This window comes from Helianthus annuus, chromosome 15 (genome assembly GCF_002127325.2).
Source record: "Helianthus annuus cultivar XRQ/B chromosome 15, HanXRQr2.0-SUNRISE, whole genome shotgun sequence".
Lineage (NCBI taxonomy): Eukaryota > Viridiplantae > Streptophyta > Magnoliopsida > Asterales > Asteraceae > Helianthus > Helianthus annuus.
In genome coordinates, this window is record NC_035447.2 from 171863641 (window position 1) to 171888678 (window position 25038).

The window sequence follows — 25038 nt, forward strand, 5'->3', positions numbered from 1 at the left end:
ATTTTGGGAATTATAAAGATTTTTAATAATTTTTACCTCGCTCATAACCTGCGGTTATGGCTACGGTTCGGTAAATACCGAATATGCCCTTTTTGGCCAAAACATGAGTTCTACAAGGTCTTTTGACCCGATTCCATTTGCTATTGATTTTAAATAATAAATAAAGTATTTTAGACTTTATAAACTGTTTGGGAAACTCAGATTTCCTGTAGAACTCGAAAAGCACTTTAAAAGTCTTTAAAATGACCGAAAAGCCCCTACGGGGCGTAATATTAACTAAAACTCGTTACGGGCATCACGGAAGGTATCCTACTGATACCACAATCTCTTTAAGGCATATTGACTTAGGAAATAAGCGTACGACTCTCATGGTTAACCGTTTCGCCTATTGCGCGCACGGTTCGGCTTATGAAACAAGTTTTCATAAATTAGCCGATACGGGTCAAATTATATTATTTGAACCCCAAAATCCAGAGTGTGAACCTTGAACCCATATAAAACAAGTCTCTGAACTTGTTTGGGGCAGAATCACATTCCATTCTCGGTTTTCGCCTTTTCGCGCGATTAAACCATATCTATATATCTATATCGGAACCAACCGGTCTAGGCTACGGCCATTATAACGACTCGTTAGGATTCTAAGAGGTTAATTAAAACCTTCGTTCCAGATTAGGAGGCCCAGTAAAAGCTATCGGTGATTTAATCCAAATTAAGGAAATATACTTGCAAAGGTAAATACTTTAACTTATTTCCCCTATATGGGCTTGGGTTACGGTATATTAATACCGCTTGATTGAGCATTATATTCTTCCATCGCTTAGGTGGTTAATTAAATAATATGATCGGCTCATTTAAACAGTTTTGTTTCTTAAAAGCCTTTGGGGGGTTTAATGACCGTTGTCCCGGATATCCTTGGCATCATTTTACGAAATGGCCACGACCATCGACATCCCGGTGTAGGCGTACACCCGGTATATATTGTCGACATTAAATTAAAGACGTAGCCGTTGGTTTTTATACTACGGTTTTACGCAATGTGGTGTGTCTATAAATCTTTAAACCGGCACGACCCGGGCTACTGAACGCATAAAAGAACATGTAAAACGTTCACAAGATTTTAATAATTTTCCCAAGTTATAAAAGAGTTTGTGCCTTGTGCATTCAAATCAATTTTAATAAACATTTTCAAATGTGTCAGTTGAATGTATTTACCAGTGTAAACTGACGTATTTTCCCCAAAAAGATTAAGTGCAGGTACTATACGAAATGGGCTGGTATAGGCGTCCTAAGCATCGTACATAGTCTCGCAAACTCGATGCTGCATCTGAATGAACAATATTTATTACTTTTTGATCCGCTGTGGATATATTCAACTTCTGTAATACATTTGGTATTACAACCAGAGGTTGAAGTTTATATATTTATCTTAAGCTTCCGCTGTGCATTATATAATTGTGTGGTTTGACTATATTGTTGCCAACATCGTCACGGTAATCCCCCACCGGGCCCACCGGTGAGACACGTGGAAATCGGGGTGTGACAAAAGGGTTGTAGCCTAAAAAGTCGTTGACATAATCATTCGAATTAAACTGTGCTGGGGAGTAGGTAGCATCCGAATGGTGAAAGGAATGAGAGTGCAATGAATGGTAAGATTGGTGAGATTCATGGGAGTGTTGAGAATGATGTGAATGCTGGGGCTCGTCTGGAACAGGCGGCCCGAATGATGGATGGAATGAAGGTGAGGAGCTCAATGAGACAGAGTGTCTCGCTGGTTCGAAGGAGTGACCCCACTGGTGACGGGAGTCAGAACTAGAAAAGGACGCAGACGAGGTGCGTCGATGTGAAGGTCCTGCTGATGGTCCCCCTCGCATGGGACCTTTTCCTCTACCCCTAACTCTTGGAGGCATTGTAGCTGATCTTCCTGTCAAAACAAGAAAACAAAACAAAATAAAATATAAACAGCAAAGGAAAGTTAAGAATAAATCCTAGGTCATGGCCTAGACTCGAAAGTCTAAGGAACGTGCTTATTGTGTCATTGAGATTAAACACAAAAGGTTAGTGTTTAATTCACTCAATGTTGGCTCTGATACCAACCTGTCACACCCCAATAATTCCACATATTACCGGTGGGCCCGACGGGGAGTATCGTGATGTAGTTGATATTATCATTGTCAACACACACAATATAATAGCACAGCGGAAGGCTGGGTAAATAAACTATTACAAACCATAATGTCTGAGTGTTCGAGTGAAAGAATATACAAACTGGAATGTAATAAGATCCACAAGCGGATCATAAAAGTACAAAGAAACAAAAACAACAAACTTCAGGTATCTATGGAATTTGTTGGATCGATCCAGTAACCCTAAATAGTCAGTATGAGTAGTTCATCATCAAGCACAAAGGCGGAATCAATGTAAAAGATGTCAACACAGCTTGTTCCTTTCTAATCTTTATCTATTACTGATTTCCTGAGCTTTTACAGATCTGATTACAATTCGGCAGCACCTCGGCTCTCAAACACACACTGCTAATTCCGCTCCAAGTGACACCTAACATCACCTATTTATAATGTTGGTGATTCCGCTTGAACACAGGTCATTTAAAGCGGAATTACTTGAGTTGATTTCGCTTGAAACTGCCATAACCCATTTCAAGCGGAATTACCTACTTTATCATATAAAACCCTAATTTCAACCCTGTTTTGTGTTCGTTTATCCTATCTAGACATAAGACTCGATTAAGACGAAGTTAACAGACACTAGATGCACCAACAGATTTGCAAGATCCTCTTATGACACCTAATAGCTCCACCCTATTACGAGAGGTACCTGTCAATCAGTCTTTAAGAAAATACGTCAGTTTACACTGGTAAATACAATTAACTGACTCTTTTGAAAACATTTATGAAAATTGATTTAAGTGCACATGGCACAAATCGTTTATAACTTGGGACAATTATTTAAAGATAATCTTGTATACAGATTTACATGTTTGTCATACAATTGGGGCCGGTTGAAAGCCGGTTGTGATTAACCGACTCACCACTTATAGAACCCACAAAGGAGTTATCCCCAATATGTGGTTTTATATATTATTTAGCATTTGCATCTGTCAGGTGTATGCCTACACCCCGTGCATAGGTCGTGGCCATTTTCAAATGAAACGAGCCGAGGATATCCAGGACATGGTCGAATTAACCCCCAATGTTTATGTTATCAAACAAGACAGATCAAAACGGGTTATGTAAATTTATTAATCACAATCCGATTAAATGATTTCATACCCGACCAAGCGGTATTATTATACCGTATCCCAAGCCCGTATAAGGGAAAATAAATTAAAAGTATTTACCTGAGCTAGCAGTATAATCCTAAAGCTTTTTGATGGCACCTTCTACCGGAAGCTATTTAATCTGTATAGAAGGTTTATTAACCTATTAGGATGCTAACGGGTCTTTAATTAAGTCAAAGACTTAGACCGGCTAGGTAGAAGGAAATCTTACGGTTCTAAACGCTAGATTAAGCGGATACCGGAATAGAATGTGGTTTAGACCCGACAAGATTGGATACTTGTATAATATGGTTAAACTAAACACATTCTGTAATTTGAGGATTTATTGATAAGGTTAAGCCCGTTTCGACTATTTTGTGTAAACTAGTCACATAAGCCGATCCGAACGCGTAATTGCGTAATGGGTAACCAAATGAATCATATACAGGTCTTAATCGTTATTATGCTCAAAATATGTTAATACATCAGTAAGATGTTAACATATATGCCCAAAAAGTAATTTAAACCAAGTTAAGTCCCATAAGGGCATTTTGGTAATTTTAATGCTCATAAAATAGTTTAAATATTAAACTGAGTTTTAGGTCTGATATAATCAGTAAAAAATATGTATTTTTATAAGTTATAACAGTAGAGTATTGCATATATGTGAAATTTATCTTATATAACCAAACTATGCACCGTAGGGGCATTTTGGTAATTTCACATAAGCTTTAAAGGTCAAAATTAGAATTCTGAGTTTAAAACTTTGGTTTACTATTTAATTACATAAATTAACTTACAACATCAATAGGTAATAAGTTTTTATATGCCAAAATAGTTTTGACTCATACTATGCGCTTAAAATGCTTAAAAGTCGGTTTTAAGCGATTTTCGGGTTAAAATAGGAAATCTTAGTTTAGTTTATAAAGTTTAAAATACTTCATTTATCATATAAAATGAGTAGCAAAAAGTTTGGTATCAAAATGTTATGTAAAACTCATTTTATGCATGAAAAGGGTAAAAACCGACAATTACCGAATCAAAGCTATAACCCTATGTTATGCTCAGCCTAAAAATAAATAAAAATCTTCAAAAATCCCAAAATATTATTTTACATTAGTAGGTAAAAAGTTTGGTATCAAAAATTGGGTTTAGATAGGCTTTATGCTACTTACGCCGTTTAATTAATAAAAAGCTTCTTAATTACGATTTGAGCATAACTCCTAATCTAGACCTCAAACTGATGTCAAATTTTTGAGACAAGTCAAAATATCAGTAGAAAAGGTTTTTGTCCATTCACATTGCTTAAAATCTCAGTTGTGTGTCAAAAGGGCATTTATGGTATTTTTAAGCATATTAACGATCAAGTGCATATAATCCAAACCACTTAGCATCAAGCAATATAACTCCAGAGGGTTATACTACTAAGTAATGTGGTTCTAATGGAAGCTTAAAACATGGGATAATTAAGCTTAAAAGGGTCAGAACTGAAAGTCAAAGCAAAAGTCAAGCTTTTGCGACTTTCGGTTATAAACTGACCTTAGACTATTAATTGTCGGGTTAGGACTGATAAAAAATGTTCTAATATTAATTACCAACTCATTAGAATGTTAAAATATAATTTAGAACTTCTGTTTTACTAATTTAAATCATTTTCAAACATTTTGCCTAGTTTGACTTTTTGTCAAACTAGTTTGACCCGGCAATTAACTAGTCAAACGAGATAATTAGGAGGTGCCCTTTTAAGGGTTAATCACCTACCTTAATATGGTTCCATAACCACTTTCGTTTTGATCAGTGGTTGGACCATATGTGATTAAACTGAAAGTCAAATCTAAATTACGACAAGTTTGACTTTTCGGTAATTAAGCTAATTAAAACGACTAAGCAAGTAATTAAACGCTTACTAATGGTCCTAGCTGTCTTTTCTACACTTCTAAGTCTTCTCCTTATTGATTGCAAGCTCCAGAAGTGAGTGTTTAGAAAGTTGTTGCAATTTTGAGTTCTTGAACTTATGAACTAAGTCCTTTACATACTAATTTGCAAGCTCTAGGATCCTTCACATCTGTTATGGGAGTCCCTAGGATCTCCCCAGGTGTCCTAGTGGGTTAAATAAACCGGCATACAGCCCCTAGAGCCGATACTATTGAGGTTGAGGCGGTGTAACAGCTTAAACCCGCACCTGTCATGATTTTTCTGAGCTGGGCGGTTCTACGCGGCCCGCGTAGAGATGTTAAAGGTCTTACGCGGCCCGCCTGAACCTGGGAAACAGGTTAAACAAGTTTTAAACTTGTCTAAATCAGCCACTGGCCATTTAAAACCTTGTTTAACCTCATTGTTGACATGTAAGGCCCTTGTAGTTAGTTTGTTGAGGCTCAAGGATGAATAAACTAACTTCGTTTGGCTCGGTTTCGTTATATACCACTATAAAGGCAAGTTTCATCAAGTTGACACTTATAGCCCAAAGTCTTGAAAACTCCCTTAACGATCTCGAAACCACATGAAATTTTTATCACTTATTCTTGGGAGTATATTTGAATATTTCGAAGTCTCGGTTTCGTTAAAAGGTCACTCAATGGTCAGAATTAACATGTTGACATGTTTAACCCTTGTAGTTTTATAATCTTCCGATTATTTTCACATACGGCTTCTTATATCCAATTGATTACTTGTTTAAGGATATATTCTTCACGTAAGGTCATTCAGAGGCTCAAGTTTGGCATGTTGACACTTTTAGTCCCTTCGCATACATATTTTCACTGTTTGTCAACTTTAGTCCTTCAAACTAAATCTTTCACATATTTAGAGTTTAGGATACGTGTCTATACATAATTGGACACGCTTTTACGTGGTGTTACAATTCAGCTCTTTACTTTGTTTAGTTGATGATTTGTTGTTCAAGTACCATAATATCGATTGTGAATTAGAACGGAAAACAGAACCCTTAGTTTCCTGATGATTGTCGTAAGGGTCATGCAAAAATCTAATTAAACTATGTAGATAGCATAAGTAGGGTATCGTATCCACATGGAATTTATGGTTAGTGTAGAATGTTTTAACTAAAAACTAAATTATCTAATTGGGGGTTTGTTTGTTTGGGAAAAAACACAGTTTGTCACGATTACCCGTTTTAACACAAAAACTTGTTTACCGATTCAAAAAACCACATAGACATGACATTGGATTTAATGATTTTGATTAGTTATTAGGGACCGTTTTTAAATAAACTTTAACACCTAACAACCCATTTGATTATACCAATCACCCACCAATTTACCAACCCGCTAAGGAAATCACTATTACGCTTGATGAACGACGAACAATTCCAAATATAATAAACGTTTCACAGAATCAATACAAGTAGTTTAAGTTACCAGTTTATACGAACCAGCAAACAAAGTTCAAAGTGCAAAAACTAATAAACGTTCATCCGGACGGAGGTCACTAAGCGTTTAGCCGCGCATGGTTGTCACCAAGTTGCTTTGGTTTATGTGCTCAGCCATATGCCAAAATTGTTGCCTTCTTCTCCAAAGCTAATTGCCGTCAAATTGCGAACTCCAAAATTCTTTGCGTCAGACCGTTATTTGCCTCCAGCTCCCTTTTATAAAAAAATAGTCTCCTTTAAAAGTGTTGTATAGATATTTACGTTTCCTACATGTTGCTGACTTCCTGTTTTGCTCATGGGCTTTCCCTTTGCATCGATTGGACTAGAGCCCATGTCTCTAGCATTCACACGCAGTGGCGGACCCATGAATTTTTCTATAGGGGTGCGGAACATTTTTAAAAATTTTAGACCCCTAGGTATATAAGTAAAAAAATCGGTTCGTATCGGGTTGGGTCGGGTCATGTAAAACAAACGAACATCAAGCTAAATTTATATAATCATCAAAAACATGTCAAACCTTGTTACAAGCATAATTAAAACGTCGACGCCCTACAGGTTTTCATTTTTTGAAATCTATCCAAAACATCATCTAAAACTAATTTCTTAAGCAATTCTTTCTCTATATAACATAAATTCATCACTCCATAACATAATGTTCCAATTTTAATTTTAGTTTTCAACTATTCAAGCCCTAGAAATCATAACGTAAGTTGTAATCACCCTAAAAATATATAAACAACATAATCACCCTAAAAATAGATAAACAACATAATCACCCTAAAAATCATCTAAACAACCATAAACAACGTCAAAACACACAAAATTTCAAACCTATTTAACAACTTTATTACCTTTTTTTCTCCTATAATATCAACCAAAATCATCAAAATAACAAAGAAACTTACCCGCGTTCAGATTCCGGTTAGATTTGGTATCAAACGACGGTGGTATGGTGGCTGATTACGGTGGTCGCCGGCTGCTGGACTGTTGTCGCTGGGTGATGTTGTTCGTTGGCAGTGCAGGGACGCAAGAGAGAGAGAGAGCGAGAGAGAATTTCTAAAGGTTTTGGGCTTTAATTATTATATTATAGTTTGAAATATTGTTGGGTTTGGTTAATGAGCTAAGACTTAGTGAGCTAGCTAGTTAGGAATTATAAGTGGGTAAAAGTATGGGTATTTGGGTTTAGTTAGACTGTCCGCAATGCAACAGGATGCATTTACTACATGCATCCTAGTCATCACTGTCACATCAACTTTTTACTCATTATTAACAAATGCACTCTCTCTCCTCTTTTTAACTCCAACACATCCTTCCCACATGTACCCTCTCTCTTCCACATCACCATTTCTTTTTCCAACCCATTAGTTTTTAAAGGGTCCACCTTCACCTTCTCTCTCCTGCATTTAGGTGCACTTCACTAAGTGCAAACCTCTTACTTTATTGTCCACCCTAATGCATCATTCACAAGTGCACACGCCACGTCATTAAGTGCAACCTCCAAATGGAAGCATTGGAGGCAGTCTTAGTTAGGTATTAAAAGTTATATAATTTAGGTAGTATTTTTTTTTTAAATAGGAGTTTACTAAAAAAATTTAAAATATAAATTGATAGCACTTTTTACCTAAGAGGTGGGGACGAAAAATTTCAAGGGTGCGGTCGAAAAATTCCAAGGGGTGCGTACGGAAAATTCCAAGGGGTGCGGACGAGATTTTCGACGGACTTAACACTAGTTTTTTCCCCAGGGGTGCGCCCGTCCACCTTGGGTTGGGCTTGGGTCCGCCCCTGTTCACACGGTCCACCAACTGATTTAGTTAGTTGCTCAATTTATATGTGTGTACTACTTATAATATTTTCCTTTTAGTTTTAACTAGAATTACAACCCGCCGCAATGCGGCGGAGATTCTTTAGTTATAACTAAGTCGATTTAGGACGCACACGTTATGTTGAACCTGTTAAACGGAAAAAATAGACGATGTAAAAGCGTTAAACCAAAGATGCACGTTGCGATGTGTTAAGTCACAAAATTTAGAACGAAGCATAAAGCGAAAAAATTACGGAAAATGAAAACTATAAAGGACCAAAGTTGAAAGTAAAAAAAGTTGTGAGGATAGATTGCAAAAGATAAAAAGTTGTGTTAAAAGTAAAAAAAAAAACAAATAGTTTTGGTTTAAAAGTAATTTATGAAATACTTTTGGGTGAAAAGTAAAAAAATCATTTTTTTTTTGAAAAATCCCCTAAGCCAATGTTACAACAACCATATGCATAATCATTTTTTTGTATGAAAAACCCCCAAAGCCAAGGTTACAACACATAAGTAAAAAAAATCAAAGTGGTTAAATCGCAAAAGATGGAAACTTTTGAATTAGAAGTGAAAAATCAAATTAATCAAAGGGGTTAAATTGTATAAGATGGAAACTTTTGAATTAGAAGTGAAAAATCAAATTAATCAAAGGGGTTAAATTAACAAAGATTAAAACTTTAAACTTAAATTGTCAAAGATAAAAACTTTAGGGTTAAACAGAAAACAAAGATTAAAACTTTAAACTTAAATTGTGAAAGATTAAAACTTCAGGGTTAAAAAGAAAAATTTTATTCTTTTTTTGAAAAACTCCCTAAGCAAAGGTTACAACACATATATGCATATACAACTTGCTTCTTTATAGGTTAATTAATGCCTAGCTCAAAACTAGGTATGAGTGTGGTATCGATATCGAAAATACCGATACCGAAATTCATCAAAACTGGGTACTGGTACCGGTACCGAAATATTCGGTACGGAAATATTCGGTACGGTACCTGTATTTGAAGTTAAAATTCGGTATTTTCCCGGTACCGTACCGATACCGAAAGTAGCGATACCAAAAATGACAAAAACTGGGTACCAGTACCGGTATCAAAAAAATTTGGTACGAAAAATTCGATACTGGTACCGATACCAATTACCAAATACTCACCCCTACTCAAAACTCAATATTGAGTTTGTCGATTCTCACCTAAACACACCCAAAAGAAACAATAAATTAATTACCAAATTATACACCAACTACAAAAACAATTAAGATAGATGTTAGTATTTATTTTTTTTCTTCTTTCATTACTTGTAACTCTACAACAATAAATTATATCAATACATTTTTTAATTATAATTAATATAACCTAGAGTATACCTAAAATATACTGATCAAATCCCCACACTTATCTTTTTTATCGCAAAAAAATTATTTTCATGGAATCACAATCAGAAACAATGACTTTCTGGAGTGCGTATTTTTTATTTGAACCACAATCAAATCATTTAATCGTGTTGTTTCACTCGGGGCATGTATACCAATAGTCGAATATCATTGAATTAGATTTGATTTGGAGTGCATATTTTTCTATTTGTAATTCACTGAACCTTGCATAACTATTATAATGACCCGGTTTGTCGTAAAACTTGTATAATTGCAATTCTTGTTTTAAGTTATTCATCCTTTATCATTAATTCTAAACTATTTTCTTTCTCGATGTTGTTTTAATTGTCTTGATCTTAGTTAATTAAACAAACCCTCATTTTCACGTTTCTAGTATCTTTTTAACGGCGAAATCAGATTCAATTAAAAAACTGTCGGACTAGCAAGTTGCTAGAAGCCGACCAAAGTTACAAGCCCGAATCACAAAATATCATACAACAAGAACAATTACGAAAAAGCTAGCTTACACCAATTTTCTCAATCCATTCCGATCATTTTTGATCTATTCCTGACCCAAAGAAAAGACGTGGACTTTATGACAAAGGCCTTTTACTCCTTGATTTTAGTTTTTAATTAAAGAAACCCTTCTTTTTCAAATATACTAATTTCTATTCCTATTAATTTCTTGGTATATAATAATATAAGTAATTGGACTGTTTTGAATACTAAAACTTGAAATGTTAAAAAAAGAAAAAAAAAACATCACTAAGCAAACGAATACCGGCACGTGTTCTATATCAATTGAAAAATCATGAAAACAAATACTGTTACCAATATTGTTTGCCCGGTATTAGTTCGATTCGTCACGATACATTACAGTACCGTTACTGGACCAATGTTGTTTGGCATGCCGAGAAACCCACTAAAAACGACTACGGTACTGGCACCGATGTTGTTTGGGTAGTATCAATACAATTTTCACGGCAAAAAACAAAAAAAAAAAGATCAATTATATTTGAATAACTCGAATAATAACTTTTATTGAATCCGTATATAAAAATAAGCATGTCGTAACGTATATATACGGACCTTATAAAACATTATATTATATTGCTAAGCTAACAAAAATGGTAAACGCGCCACTCTACAAAAAAAAAATAATAATAAAAAAAACTAATTCGTGTTGTAACTTTTATGACGTGTATGCTTAATCTTCGATCACTTGTATATTACCATTCACACTCGATTCTAAATAAAATTAATATCTATACGTAAAAGACAAGCATATCACCACATCATACATGAAATATGATAAAACACTGTATCTTAAAAATTATAAAACAAAACATAAATTTATAATAGCAATTATGCTAATAATATATTATACCATAAAATAAAAAATAAAAAAATGTATAAATATATCTAGATAAAAATAAGCATATAAAATATTTTTTTTTTTAAATTAGGAGTGTGGATTAAAAATTTATTGTACTTGAGGCTGTGTATTTCTGAAAAAACATTAGGGGTAATTTTAACTTTATGCCTAGCTACCATTAAAGTAGAGTATCTTACACTTGGGGCTGTGTGTTTTTGAAAAAGCATTACGGATAATTTTAACTTTATGCCTACGATTAAAGTAGAGTATAATTTTCATGGAACAATTTGTAATTAAACACGTAACAATGAGGTTGTGGTGGAGTGGTAAGGGAGAGACTTAAGTTTTTAAGAGATCCAAGTTCAATTCCTGTTTCTCCCATTAGTTTTTAGGCGGCACCTGGTGATAATGGGAGACTAGGCGAGTAGGCGGCAATCACTAGTTCGATCCTTGAACTGAATGAGTTTTACCTCACCGCACTGTCGTGCCTTTGGGCGAGTGTTCTCGGGCTTCTGCCCTAGGTGAGGGTTTTCCCAGTTCGGAGACGAGTGTATCCTGATGTGATGAATTTCGCGAGTATCCCATTTGGAGGATTCGTTGGCCGTTAAAAAATTGTAATTAAACACAATTAATACAATAGAGTAGGATGTAATTAGGCAGTCCGGAGTGGCAGCGGCAAAGGCATGCGGCACCGATCGGTGACTGATGCCAACCTTTTTATCGCACAAGGTTTACCGAGTGTGGGGAAGAAATCGGTGAGGGGTCGCCGATGTGGGGAGAGGGAGGGTAGGAGAGAGAGGGGGTGTGTGGGGTAGGGATGAGCAAAATGGACACCGGTACCGGTACCGAATTTACCGAACCGGGTACTTTTTCGGTACCGATTCGGTACCGACTTTTGACATTTTCGGTACCGGTTCGGTACCGGTCCGGTACGGTACCGGTATTTACCGGTTTTTACCCTTAAATACCGGTACCGAACCGGTACCGGTACCCACTTTTGAGGATTTTCGGTACTGGTACTCTCGGTTCCGTTACCGGTTCGGTACCGAGCTCATCCCTAGTGTGGGGTGGGGTTCATGCCATCTTAACCAATCACACCTTTTTCTTTTCTTTTTTTGAATACTAGTAGTTAACAATTCATAAAGTGTCTAACCATTGCCAACACTTTTGACTATAGTTTACCACTTTGACATAACACACTCTCATTGATTGATTTTGAATTTACCACTTTCAAGTGTCTAACCACTCCCTACCCTTAGAAAACACAATTTATAGAAGTTGGGAGGTTCTTTGGAAATGTAAGAGCATTAACATCTTTCTAGTTTTAAAGATGGGTGATAATTGAATTTGTGCTGCCGCGGTAGCCGCAATTCCTCAATAGATTTTCCTTTTCGACTTCATACTAAAGAGGTGTTTGTCTAACCATTCTATTTCTAATTTTACAACAGAAAGAGAGACCACTTACACACATTGATACGATTAGGTTACAAGTCTTTTCACATGATATCATTTGGTTGTGGGTAGCTTTTGAGCATGGGAACAGTTTCGTGGGTTCCTTTGGTTTTGGAGTTTGTGGTTGGCCTATGAGATGATTAGTTTTCCCACAAAATGCTATAAATGAAACTTCGGACACTAACTCTAGCTGATAAGACTATCCTATTATGGTCATGTGAACGAATAAAAAGTGTCGCCTGCTATGCGAAACCTTAACGTCACATAAGCTGATAAGCTGGAGAGGTATCCACACACACCCTATGAAAGAGGCATAAGGCCAGGGGGTGTGGCTTCGCGCCACCCCGCCACATAAGTTCAATAGCGCCCTTCGGCGCCCCACCCCCACCCCGCCTCCGTTAAAGGGGGCGCTATCGATTGATTCCACCAAAGGGTTAGCGCGCGAGAGGATGAAATTAAGGGGCCCCACCAAAAGTCAACCAATCAGTTTTTTTATTTCTTTTTTAATATAGTTAAATGGGGCTTTATAAGCGGCGTTATTTCACACCGTGTAAGTTAACGATAAAGCCCCTGTTTATGTGTCGTCTACGTGGCGCTTATGTGGCATAATAAAAGCCACTAGGGCTTTAAACCACACCCTCTAGCCTAATGGTGTGGTGTGATTGTGATTGTGAAAATAAAGTGATTTAATATGGTGTATTTTAATTGGTTGAAAAACAACAAAGGAAGAAAACCTAGATAGACAAACATGCCCCTTTCTCCATTGTTGTGGCCGCGCCTTGACCCACCATGCATGCCATCCATGCCCAGGGGGTGGTGTGCAACGCCCATTTGGATTGTGGTTCCACCACACCCCTTAACCACGCCCACAAGATATACTTCCTATCGTTGAGAGTATTGATAACTAGAAGTGAGATAATTGTGTGCTTTATGTTCGGGTTCGATTATTGATGATCCCTCTTTAAACGTGTGTCGTCTTCACCTCCCTCTGCCACCTAATTGTCATAAAAATCCTTCTCTTTTAGGTTGATCATTGTGGGCGGGAGGCCGTGAGTTCACAGGCACCAACAGCCAAGTTATCGCTGACTTGGCTACCCCTTTGCAGTTCTTGGGTGTCAACGGGGGCGTTAATCTACCCCGCTGGGGCATTACAGGGGCGCGATGGGGCTAGGCATTAGCCCAGGTAAAGCCGGAAGAGGCGAATGAGTTGGCGGGAAGGTGACCACATACTTGATATACTAGGATGTGTTGCATTGTGTTTAGGGTATTTTTCATTCTATTAGACTACACAAAGTGGGAGAACTAGGGGTGGCAACAAAAACCCAACCATGATATTTTGGGTTACTTTGGGTCTCTTTTTAAAAGGAAATAAGTCTGAATGGGCTGAGGATTTAGTTAAGATGGGCTAGGATGGGTTTTAAAATACCCATCTAAATTTTTTCATGGGTCAGGATGGGCTTTTACTATCTAACCCTAAAACACATAACTGTCAAACAATCAACAACCATGTCCTCATCGATGACCTTCTTCTTCTTCTAACTACGAACTAGGGTTTAGCCCCACTCGATCCAATCGCCAATCATGTCATCTCAATCGCCATCATCTTCCACCGACGACTCCACCACCACATCGCCGCTCCTTACCACCACCGACGGCGTCTCCTGCACCCGCCACTTCGTCAGATCCACTCCCTCCCTCCGTGGCGCCGCCATGTTCCTCCGCCGCGCCAGCAGCCGCCGGATGCTCTTCGAACCTTCGATGTGTGTGAGAGAATCAGCTGTTGAACAAATTGAAGAACGCCAGACCGGTTGGGCGTATTCACGTCCGCTTGTGATTCTAGACCTGATCTGGAACCTTCGATGTGTGTGAGACAATCAGCCGTTGAACAATTCCTTCCTATATTCTTAATATTATTATTCACAGGTCTCCGTTTTCATTAATGGTGAACCCAATTTTCATTCTTTTCAATTCCCATAACTTTGATTTGTCTTTTTAAATCATTTTCTAAAATCTCTTTGAATAGTGAGTGTTTAGAAATCTTGAATCTACTTGGGAGAATCAGTAATTTAAATCAGTAATTTATAATCTTCGATGCATGTGAGAGAATCAGCCGCTGAACAAATCGAAGAACGCCAGACCGATTGGGCGTATTCACGTCCGATTGGGTTTTTTTGAATTTTTTTGATTTTTTTTTTATTTTTTTAAATTTTTCTGATTTTTTTTAATTATTAATTTTTTCTGATTTTTTTAAAATTTTTTTGAATTTTTTAAATTTTTTCTGATTTTTTTTAATTTTAGCCTATCATGACCAAAACCCATCTTGACCTTAACCCATCTTGACCTTTTTCTTAAAAAACCCATCCTAACCCAAACCCATCCTAACCCATCCCCATCCTAACCCATAACCCAAACCTACCCAACCCACCCATTTTGCCACCTCTAGGGAGAACATGAAGAGGGGGCCTTAAGCGACACAGAAGCAAAGGGGCGTGGTAAAAAATAAACAACCAAAAAGCACGAGGCGTGGTAAAAAAACACAGAGTGGGATGGACGTGAAAGTGGCGTTTCAATAAAATAAAAAAAATAAACAAGAACCAATCAAACAACCAAAAAAACCACCCACAATGAAACGCCGTCACCTCACTCACACATTTGCCCTCATGCCAGTGAAGATCCTCAAGCCACACCCACAACACTGCCCTCCATGCTATATGCGGGCCGATGTGCCCGGCTAAAAGTCGCTTCCACGCCACATGTTTTCACCCACTCCGTGTGACGTTATTTTCCGATATTTTCCCAATTACAAACGAAGAGACGCTATGCTGATATTGTTCAATTTCCAAGAATATTACACATTCTAAAAAATGACCAACAGGTGTATGAAAATCGATATCTACAAAATTATACAACATGCAGGTTCATATTTTAATGCACATCACTCAAAATGTATTAAAAGGAGAACAGAAATAGTATTGGTATCTATATATTTTAAATTACCAAGAGGGCATCCTCCTAAACTCGACGGTTCAAGTCTACTAATATACTACGGTTCAAGTCAGCAAGTAGGCGAAGATCGCTAGTTCGATCCTTTAACTGAACGAGTTTTACCTCACCGCCCTGTCATACCTCCGAGCGAGTGTTCACGGGCTTCGGCCCTAGGTGAGGTTTTCCCGGCCGATAAAAAGTATTATATTGATGTTACAAAAGATAAACATAATTAAACATTGATAGAAACTTTTGTCTGCCATAAACTAACGTAGTCCAATGATCACTTACCTCTCGAAATCAAACAACGTAACTTAACTTCTAAAGTCTTTAGTACCCATAAATTCAAACTAAAAATCGAAATTCTTCCTCACCTTTCTTCAATTCCAAATCTTAAATCCAAGATTGTAGCATGCATGCAAGATGATCCATTACATGCAGGAGCCTCGTGCACCAGGTTTTCTAATTATCCTTCCACATAAAGCTTCAAAAATCAAACGACGGATCATCAAAGTCCCAAATGCTAGGCGGCAGGTACTCGTCGATACACGACCAAAAAGTAGGCGATGCGGGATCGTAGACCCCTGTTGGATCCCAACCAGATTCTCCAAACCCGATCGACGGCGAAGAACTCGATACAAGAGAAAGACTTGATCCAACTGAACTCACCAATGCGTTAATCTCATCATCATCCATCTCGTAACCACTCGCTTGATTATTATAATAATCTTCAAACTGTTCCCTCGTTTCCAGCCCTTTTTTGTTTTCAAAATTGCTTCTAGGGTTAGGGTTAGGGTTAGGATCATACGAGGTTAATGGTGTTCCACAAAGTGGGGGGCCCTCACTCTTGTAGTAGGGTACGTACTCTCGTTGTTGTTGTACAATTTGCATTGGATATTGTTGTACTAAATTGCTAGCGCCAATGCTTGGGCTATAACTGGGGTAGATTAATCCGTACGGTACGTAATTACCGAAACTGGGCACGGCCGGGGTTGGATGAGTATTCGGGAAGCCGAAACCAAACCCAGCTGGCCGCGGGAGAATTGGCCGAAGAGGTTTTAATGTGGTGGATGACGTACCACCGCCTGTTCCGCGACGGGCAGACGTTGAAGTAGACGATTGTGAAGACGAGGTAGACGCGGTGTTGCTTCCGGCGGTACTGGTTTGTTTAAGGTTAAGTTGAGCTCGTGTACCGTAGAGCACACTTGCGGCACGGTCGTAGGCGCGTGCCGCATCTTGCGCGTTTGAAAATGTGCCAAGCCAACGGCGCGTTCGCTTCCGTGGCTCACGGATCTCGGCAACCCATTTGCCCCAGCTTCGTTGTCTAACTCCTCTAAATTTAAACTTCTTGTCATCTAGTCCTCCTATGGTTTTACTTTTTTTGTTGAGAGAATGTGCACCAGAGGATGTGATGGCGGTGGTTGGCGGAGGTGGGGAACTGGTGGCGTCGTGGTGGTCATTGGAATGAGGTTGAAGAAGGTAACCATTAGCAGGGTCTGCCATAATTAGGGTTTGTATAAAGAAAGTTTATGGTGATAAAAACTAAGTAGTAGGGGAACAGAGAGCTGGTAAATGGTGGAAGAGGGTGGTGGGGGTTTAAATAGTGTGCATGCAGTACTCTGTTGCACTGCATTTCTCTGTTGCACTGCCACATTTTTTTCTTAGTGGTGGAAGATATGAATTGTTGACCTAGTGAAGAAACATATATGATTTATACAATAAACAATTCTTTTAATGTGTAGGTTCACTGGTAAACAAAAACCTAGGAATGGTACTTCAAAATTATTCTAGTTTAGGTGGTATTAGTTTAACCTTTTAGAAAAGCTAAACATATTACTCTATTTCTCTAACCAAGGGTTTATCTTTATAGCTAAAACATATAAAGATTATTTGTGGCTTAGAACGTGGGGTATGGTGGGGCGTGGGTTGGGGGCATGGTGTGACACATAGAGTATGGGGCACCCAAGACCAAAAGCCAATTTTAAAGGGGTATGGTGGGCGTGGATGGGGTGGCGTGGCCAAGCCACATCATAATGAAGTTCCGCCATTGCTAGTGCTCTTGGCCAATGAGGTTCTGTCATGTCATGTGGGTAGCCCCGCCCAACGCCCTGGCTGAATCACACACCAAACGAGCCACGCCGAAACCCACGCCCACCCGGGGTGGTGACTTGGGCGTTTGTATCCAACCCACGCCCCAACCCCCGCCCCATACCCTATAGTCTTAGTGGTAGGGAGGATTGAATTTTTCAACGGAGACCCAACTTTAATTCTTACTTGTGTTGTTTTGATGGATTAGGCAATGATGGATAGAGTCTAGCCTTCTTGCAAAGGTGTCAGGTTCTATCCTGAGCCCACCCAGATTTCCGTCCCACCGTGTGTTACGTCACAGAGTGTTCAGCTTTTGTGGTGGCACAACGTCTGTCAAGTGGCAGTAGGCGGTACAGTTTCTCGGGGGAAAGCCCAAGCCAAACTCTAAAGCCAGCATGAACCCGGTTAAGCCAACATAATCTGGTCGGAGTGCGGCAATGAGGCTCTTCAATTTAGGAAGTGCGGTGACCTAAAACACATAAAAAGTCGTCGTTCAAAAAAAATACATATAAAGATCATTTTCAATCTTGATATTTTTTTAAATAAGAAACTATACTACTCCTAAAATCTACATCATATAAAGATCATTTTCAATCTTGATAATTTTTTAAAGAGTTTAGTGTCATTTTAGTCCATGTGATTTGGGTAATTTTACCAGTTTAGTCCAAAGGTTCCATTTTTCGCATGTGGGTCCAAAAAGTTTCATCGTTGCCATTTTAGTCCACTGGATTAACTTCATCCATTTTTTCTGTTAACGAGAAGGGCAATTCGATCATTTTATATGGTCGAATTGCCTTTCTAGTTAATAGAATTACATATAAAATGGTCTATTTGCCCTTCTCGTGAACATAAAAAATGGATGAAGTTAACCCAGTGGATTAAAACGGAAACGGTGAAACATTTTTGAACCCACAGACGAAAAATGGAACTTTTGAACTAAACTGCCAAAATGGCCCAAACCACAGGGACTAAAATGGCATTTAACTCTTTTTTAAATAACAAACTATACTACTCCTAAAATCTACGCCATTTGTCACCAATATTGAGACTTAAACTCTCGTTATTTTGGCAGATGGACACCAATATAGAACCAATCTTCTTAACAAAAAGACTTTGGTTCAAAGCATAATGAAGAACCAATCTTCTTAATCTCAATCTGGTGTATTTGGCTCATGCGGTACGTTGTTATTTTTAATCATAAAACGGCCTCTATTTAAATTTTTTAGTGGACGTCGTGGCTAATCTTTGGGTGAAGAGTATAATGAAGAACAATGTTGCAGATTGGTATATGTGGTGTAGGGACTTTTACCTAGTGATATTAAGATGTTGGCTAAAGATTTGTCTTTTCATTTGGTAAGGATTCAAATGATCTCTTTGATGACAAAATTTTGACCATTTAAAAAAGAAAAGATTATTATTAATTTATTGTATTGGGTGTTTGTTCTTTCTCTTGACTTTATTTATATTTAAGGGTTTTTAGAAACTTGCTAGTCCTTTTTTCATTATAGTTTATCTTGTCAATTAAAAAGAGCAAAATCCAAATTATATATGATTAGTGCATTTAATAGTATTCATTAATCCGAGTGGATGGATGGAGTGTAAAAAAGAGTGATCAAAGCAATTATAATTACTATGAGGATGAATGTTAGGGTCCGATTAAGACAACATAGTCTGGTTAGAGTAGGATTAGAGTCCTCTGTTTGGAAGGGTGTGAGATCTCTCTCTCAACTGTCAAAGATTCTCACCGTTAAAAAAAAGCAATTATAATTACTATGATTTTTTTTAGAACCGGACCGAACGTTAAACCGATCTTGTTATTGGTTCATTGGTCAGACCGGTTCGACCGGATGTGAGAATCGGAGGACATCCTAAATAATATAAATATAGATAAGGTAAAATGAGATTTTTTTTAATCAAAATCCGGTTCGACCGCTTAAATCCTGGTCCGACTTTCCGATTTATCGGTCCGACCTCGCGGGTCTCATCCATCCGGTCAAAGAGCCTGAACTAGACCAGCCAAGATCCCGGTTCTTAGTCCGACCGGTCAGTTCGGTCCAGGTCTAAAAGCACTAATTACTACACTAGTCGTCAATTATTTTGGAGATATAGGATCTAGAAAGTTTTCTAGAATCGCTAATATATTCAAACCGATGGACTGAAAGACAACATTTAACAATTGGTGAAAAGTGAGGTTAAATGCCAATTTTAAAAGTTATTTGTGGTATAACTCACGCTTTGTAGCTGGCTGACTTTAATAAAATTTGAAAACTTAAAAAAGAAAATAGATAGAAAATAAAGTCGTAACGACATATCCAAAAATCAAGAAAAAGTTATGTGGTTGTAAAAACTATTCTTCAAAAAACACGTATGCATATTTAAATATAGATAGAAAATAAAGTCGTAACGACATATCCAAAAATAAAGAAAAAGTTATGTCGTTGTAAAAAATATTCTTCAAAAAACACGTATGCATATTTAGAAAAAAGTTAAAGTATATGATCTTTAACAAAGATTACGTCAAAACGTAGACCTTCTTTCCTTTGAATAAACTTCATATGATTTACCAAAGTTACATAATTATATTATTATTATTATTATTATTATTATTATTATTATTATTATTATTATTATTATTATTATTATTATTGTTGTTGTTGTTGTTGTTGTTGTTATTATTACTAGTTGATTTTCCACCCGCGCGTTGCGGCGGGGACCCAATGACTGCAAAACGTTTGTCAGTAACGGCAAGCAGATACTGAATATCAAAACATAAATAAAAATGTCGTGAAAAGGATAGTCACTCCGTCCTAAAAAAAACGATTTTAAATAACCTAATATATAATAATAGGACCCACACGTCCTACATGTTGGAAATTCAGTTGTTTTCAGTTCAGTTATTACGGTGCTAACACGTTAAAATATGGATGAGCTCGGTGCCGGTAATGGTACCGAAATACCGGTAATGGTATCGAAATTAGGTACCGGCACCGAAAATGCTCGGTACAATACGGTATGGTATTTGAAGGTAAAATCAATAAATACAGGTATGGTGCAAGACCGGTGTCGAACCGAAAGTAACGATTCTGAAAACGGCAAAAGGTGGGTACCAAATTGGTACCGAAAATGATTTGGTGTAGTAAATTTGGTACCGATACGATACCGGTTTGATTACAGGATTTGATACGATTTACTCATCAATAATCTAATTATCCAAGTTAATTTTACATGCTACAATTCATTCATTACAGAAAAAGTCAAAAAAATAAAGCAAAATAAGTTGTTGTGTATATAAAACCTCATTCAAACGAAATACAGTTTACTTACTGTGTGTATGAAAAGTAATATAAACGGTGCAATTACTTGCATTACTACGTTACTACAGGATTTGATGAGCTCAGTACCAACCGGCAGTGTTGCAAAAGTCGGATTCCTCGGCCGAGTACTCGGCGAGTACTCGGTCCTCGGACCTCCACCTTGGCGACTTCCTCCTAGGCGGTCTCAACTAGTCGGCCTAGGGAGTACTCGGTCCTAGTCGGCGCCTAGTCGGCCTAGTCGGAGCCTAGTCAGCCTAGTCGGAGCCTAGTCGGCCTAGTCGGTCTAGGCGGTCAACGTGGTTTGTTGACTTTTAATCGGTCAAAATCGGTCAAAATCGGCCTACTCGGCCTTGTACTCGGACTACTCGGCCTTGTACTCGGACTACTCGGCCTTGTACTCAGACTAGTCGGACTTGTATTCAGAATATTTGAACTTTAAACATGTTTCATTTTAAATTATACCCAGTTGACATGAATTATGCTTATTTTAACACATAAATAATATATAACAATTAATTTTATTTATATTTACCATGTCCGCGTACTCCCCGAGTACTCTCCGAGTACTCCGATTACTCCCAACTCCCTAGTCGGCCGACTAGGGACCGCCTAGCGACTTTTACAACACTGCCAACCGGTACGGAAAATACCGTTACCGAAATCCCTAAAAGTGGGTACCGGTACCGAATATATCTGGTATGGTACGGCTCGGTACCGGTACTGGTACGACACCGGCATTTGAGGGTAAAAACTGATGAATACCGGTGTTGAACTGGTACCGAAAATACACCCGGATTGGTAAATTCGATACCAATACCGGTACCCGATACCAGCTCATTCCTTAGTGATGTTACTATTCATTCAGTTCTACTTTTATTACTATTCAATCAATTCTGTTTTTAATATATAGGTATGTTTTTAATATATAGGTAAATTATCAATACAAATGTATAGTAGTTTTAATGATATAATAATATATATAGTTTTTTTAACACTTTTATTATTTTAATATTATAATAACAATAATAAAAGTTAAATACATTTTCATATTTTTCTTAACTTTAATGGTATTTTTTTGTATCACGGGTTGAGATAAGTTTGGTGTCAACCGGTATTGGTATTGAAAATACCGATACGGTCCTGTTCGGTATCAATACATGAAGGAAAAAATCGGCACTAGCCTGGTACAGAAAACGCCAAAAGGCGGTACCGAATTGATATTGAAAATCTTTTAATTTGGGAAATTCAGTACTGCTACCCGGTACCATTTGCTCATCCTTGATCACGGGTATCGTAAGAACAACAACGGCGTCATACAACTTTTTTTTTATTTTCTTCAACTTTTAATGATTTTCTTTTTTTAGTTTCAGGGGTAGGGATGAGCTCAGTGCCAACCGATTCCGAATCGGTATTGTTACCGAAAATACGATTATAGTACTGGTATATGAAGGTAAAAACCAGCAGCGAACCGGTACCAGGAACGCCAAAAGTCGGTATCGAATTGCTACTTAAGATCTTTCGATTCGGGAAATTCGGTACCGGTATCCAGTACCATTTGGTTATCTCTGGCCACGGGTTCTTACGAATAACATCATTACCATACAACTTTTTTGGTTGATTTCTTTTGGTTATCTTTTAGTGTTTTTTTTTTACATTTTCTTTTTATTCTTGTCAACGGTTCCGTACGCAACGCGCTCGTAGTTATTTCAAAACACATGAAAACATAGACTAAATAGCAAAAGAAGTTCGCCGCAACGCAGCGACGGTGATACAGCTAGATGTAGTTGAGAAAATAATGACAATTATGACGATGAGAAAAAGTATTTATGTTATATATTTGACTTGGAGTATAAAATTACTGAGAAATAGCTATGTGACAAGTTATTTTTATTTACTATGTAGGGAGACGTGGATAGTTCATTGATGTAATTGTTTCTTAATCCCTGCTATGATCTATCTACTTGCTAGAAGGTGATGGGATTATATAATACTTCACCCTGTTGTTCAAAAAGAAAAGAAATATATAACTAGTTTTGCTGTGTGAATAAAAATGTATAAATATTTATAAGATCTACAATATCGAAAACCTACAATAGCACAAACATATACTAATCACGGTTACGGGTTACCTTGGGATTATATAATACTTCACTCTGTTGTCTCACACGTGAAAAAATCTTTCAAATTAAGAAAATTTGAGTATGAGGTTATCTTCATCAAACATCTTACAAAATCTATTTGACAGAAGTTGAATGCTATTCAAGATGTTCTATATCTATGGTCACTGACTCGGGATACAATAGTTTTAAAAAATATAAAAAATAAGATTGTCTTAATAATTATTTTAAAAAGTACAATAGTTGTAAGGAAACTTCTCTATTTGAGATAAAATTAAACAAACATAGAAAAGTAAGATATAATCAATCCAGACTTATATTTCATATATTAATTAGGGAAAATTTGCTACTATTTAACTTTTTACACCTTGGATTGCTTTATGTACCGGCATGTCACCACATCCCAAACCGGTACCAAACCCCCGAAAAAAATAAAAACTAATTTCAAACCCGATTAACTGATTCTAAACCCGTCCCAAATGTGTCGGGTTTCTGTTTTACCCATCGGGATCGGGTTCTATTGTCATCCCTACTCGATTTGCCCAATAATAACTTTTATAATGCTCGATGACGATAAACCTCACCTTCCAAGTCTTCCAACCATAAAAACTGTGAAGATTGGAGCTTTGAACTCGAACTTCACCTCTCTCTCTCTCTCTCTCTCTCTCTCTCTCTCTCTCTCTCTCTCTCTCTCTCTCTCTCTCTCTCTCTCTCTCTCTCTCTCTCTCTCTCTCTCTCTCTCTCTCTCTCTCTCTCTCTCTCTCTCTCTCTCTCTCTCTCTCGATATGGTAAGAGGCTGCCAAACTCTTTTCATAATAAGTTTTTTTTAACGGCCAACGTAATCAATCCCGAGCACTCTCGGGGTACCAACTAGACAAACGGAGTAATCTGAGAGTAGCCCGAGTCCACCATCGATTCCGGGGAAAACCCGGTAACCCACCCGCCCATAGGCACGACGGTGAAATTACCGGTAAAATCCGTTTGGTTCAACGATCCAACCCAGGTTTCCCTGGATCTCCTATCATTGCCCACCAGTGTCTCACTCTGCACCAAGTGGAAGTTAAACCTACATCTCTCGAAAGAAATACAAGCCTTCCACCACTTAATATCATTCGCTTTCATAATAAGTTTTGATCATCAAAATTACCAATATACCTTCTGGGCCTTGCCAAGGTTACTTTATTAATATTGGGCTTTCATTTTAAGATCCAATTCAAGACCAATCTATTTATTACAAAATTTGGACTGTTACATAAGAGTCGTGTCTAACTAACATATGATCGAAACCAAATATGATTTTGTTCAATACTTCTCCCACATGTTATTACTGATTTTTGTTACCATTTTTCATTTCATTATTAATATTTTTTATAAATAATATTATATTCTTTTCTTGCTAACTAAAACAAGAATACAGACTTTAGATTTAAGATTTAAATTGTTTATTACAACTAAAAACACAAAGTTAACGACTCTGTTGTAAAAGATTAAAACTAGTTTCATTTTATGAATAATCGTTTGATTGTAAACATTAAACATGATGTAATATTATGTTTATAAAAGCTTTGATACAAATTATTTTCTGAAACCAATTTAAAGTTTATAATATTCATTCCAAGTTATATGTTATTATGCTTGTTAGACTGAATAAAAGTAGAATCGGTTTTACAAACCGTTTGTACTTATGATTGTAATATTTGTTTCAGAAACTTTGCAATATTAGTAGTGTTTTACTACGGAAGATAAACCAAGTTGTTTTGCTTCGAAATATTATGTTGGGGAATTTTCAGATTACCGGATGATCAGAGAGGCGTGTATTTATTCTCAGATCAAATTATTTCGGTGGTTCACCCGAATAATTTAATCGGATACAAC

The 25038-nt window shown here is 37.3% G+C and overlaps 1 protein-coding gene across 1 annotated transcript; it reads right to left on the bottom strand.

Moving 5' to 3' along the window:
- Positions 1–16130: 16130 nt before the first annotated feature.
- LOC110900987 (ethylene-responsive transcription factor ABI4) lies at positions 16131–17182 on the bottom strand. Its single transcript, XM_022147841.2, has one exon. The coding sequence runs from the start codon at positions 17145–17147 to the stop codon at positions 16131–16133; it is 1017 nt and encodes a 338-aa protein (XP_022003533.1). The 5' UTR covers positions 17148–17182.
- Positions 17183–25038: the final 7856 nt, after the last annotated feature.

Coding starts and splice junctions, on each gene's coding strand:
- LOC110900987 (XM_022147841.2), bottom strand. CDS start 17,147: ATGGCAGACCCTGCTAATGGTTACCTTCTTCAACCTCATTCCAATGAC.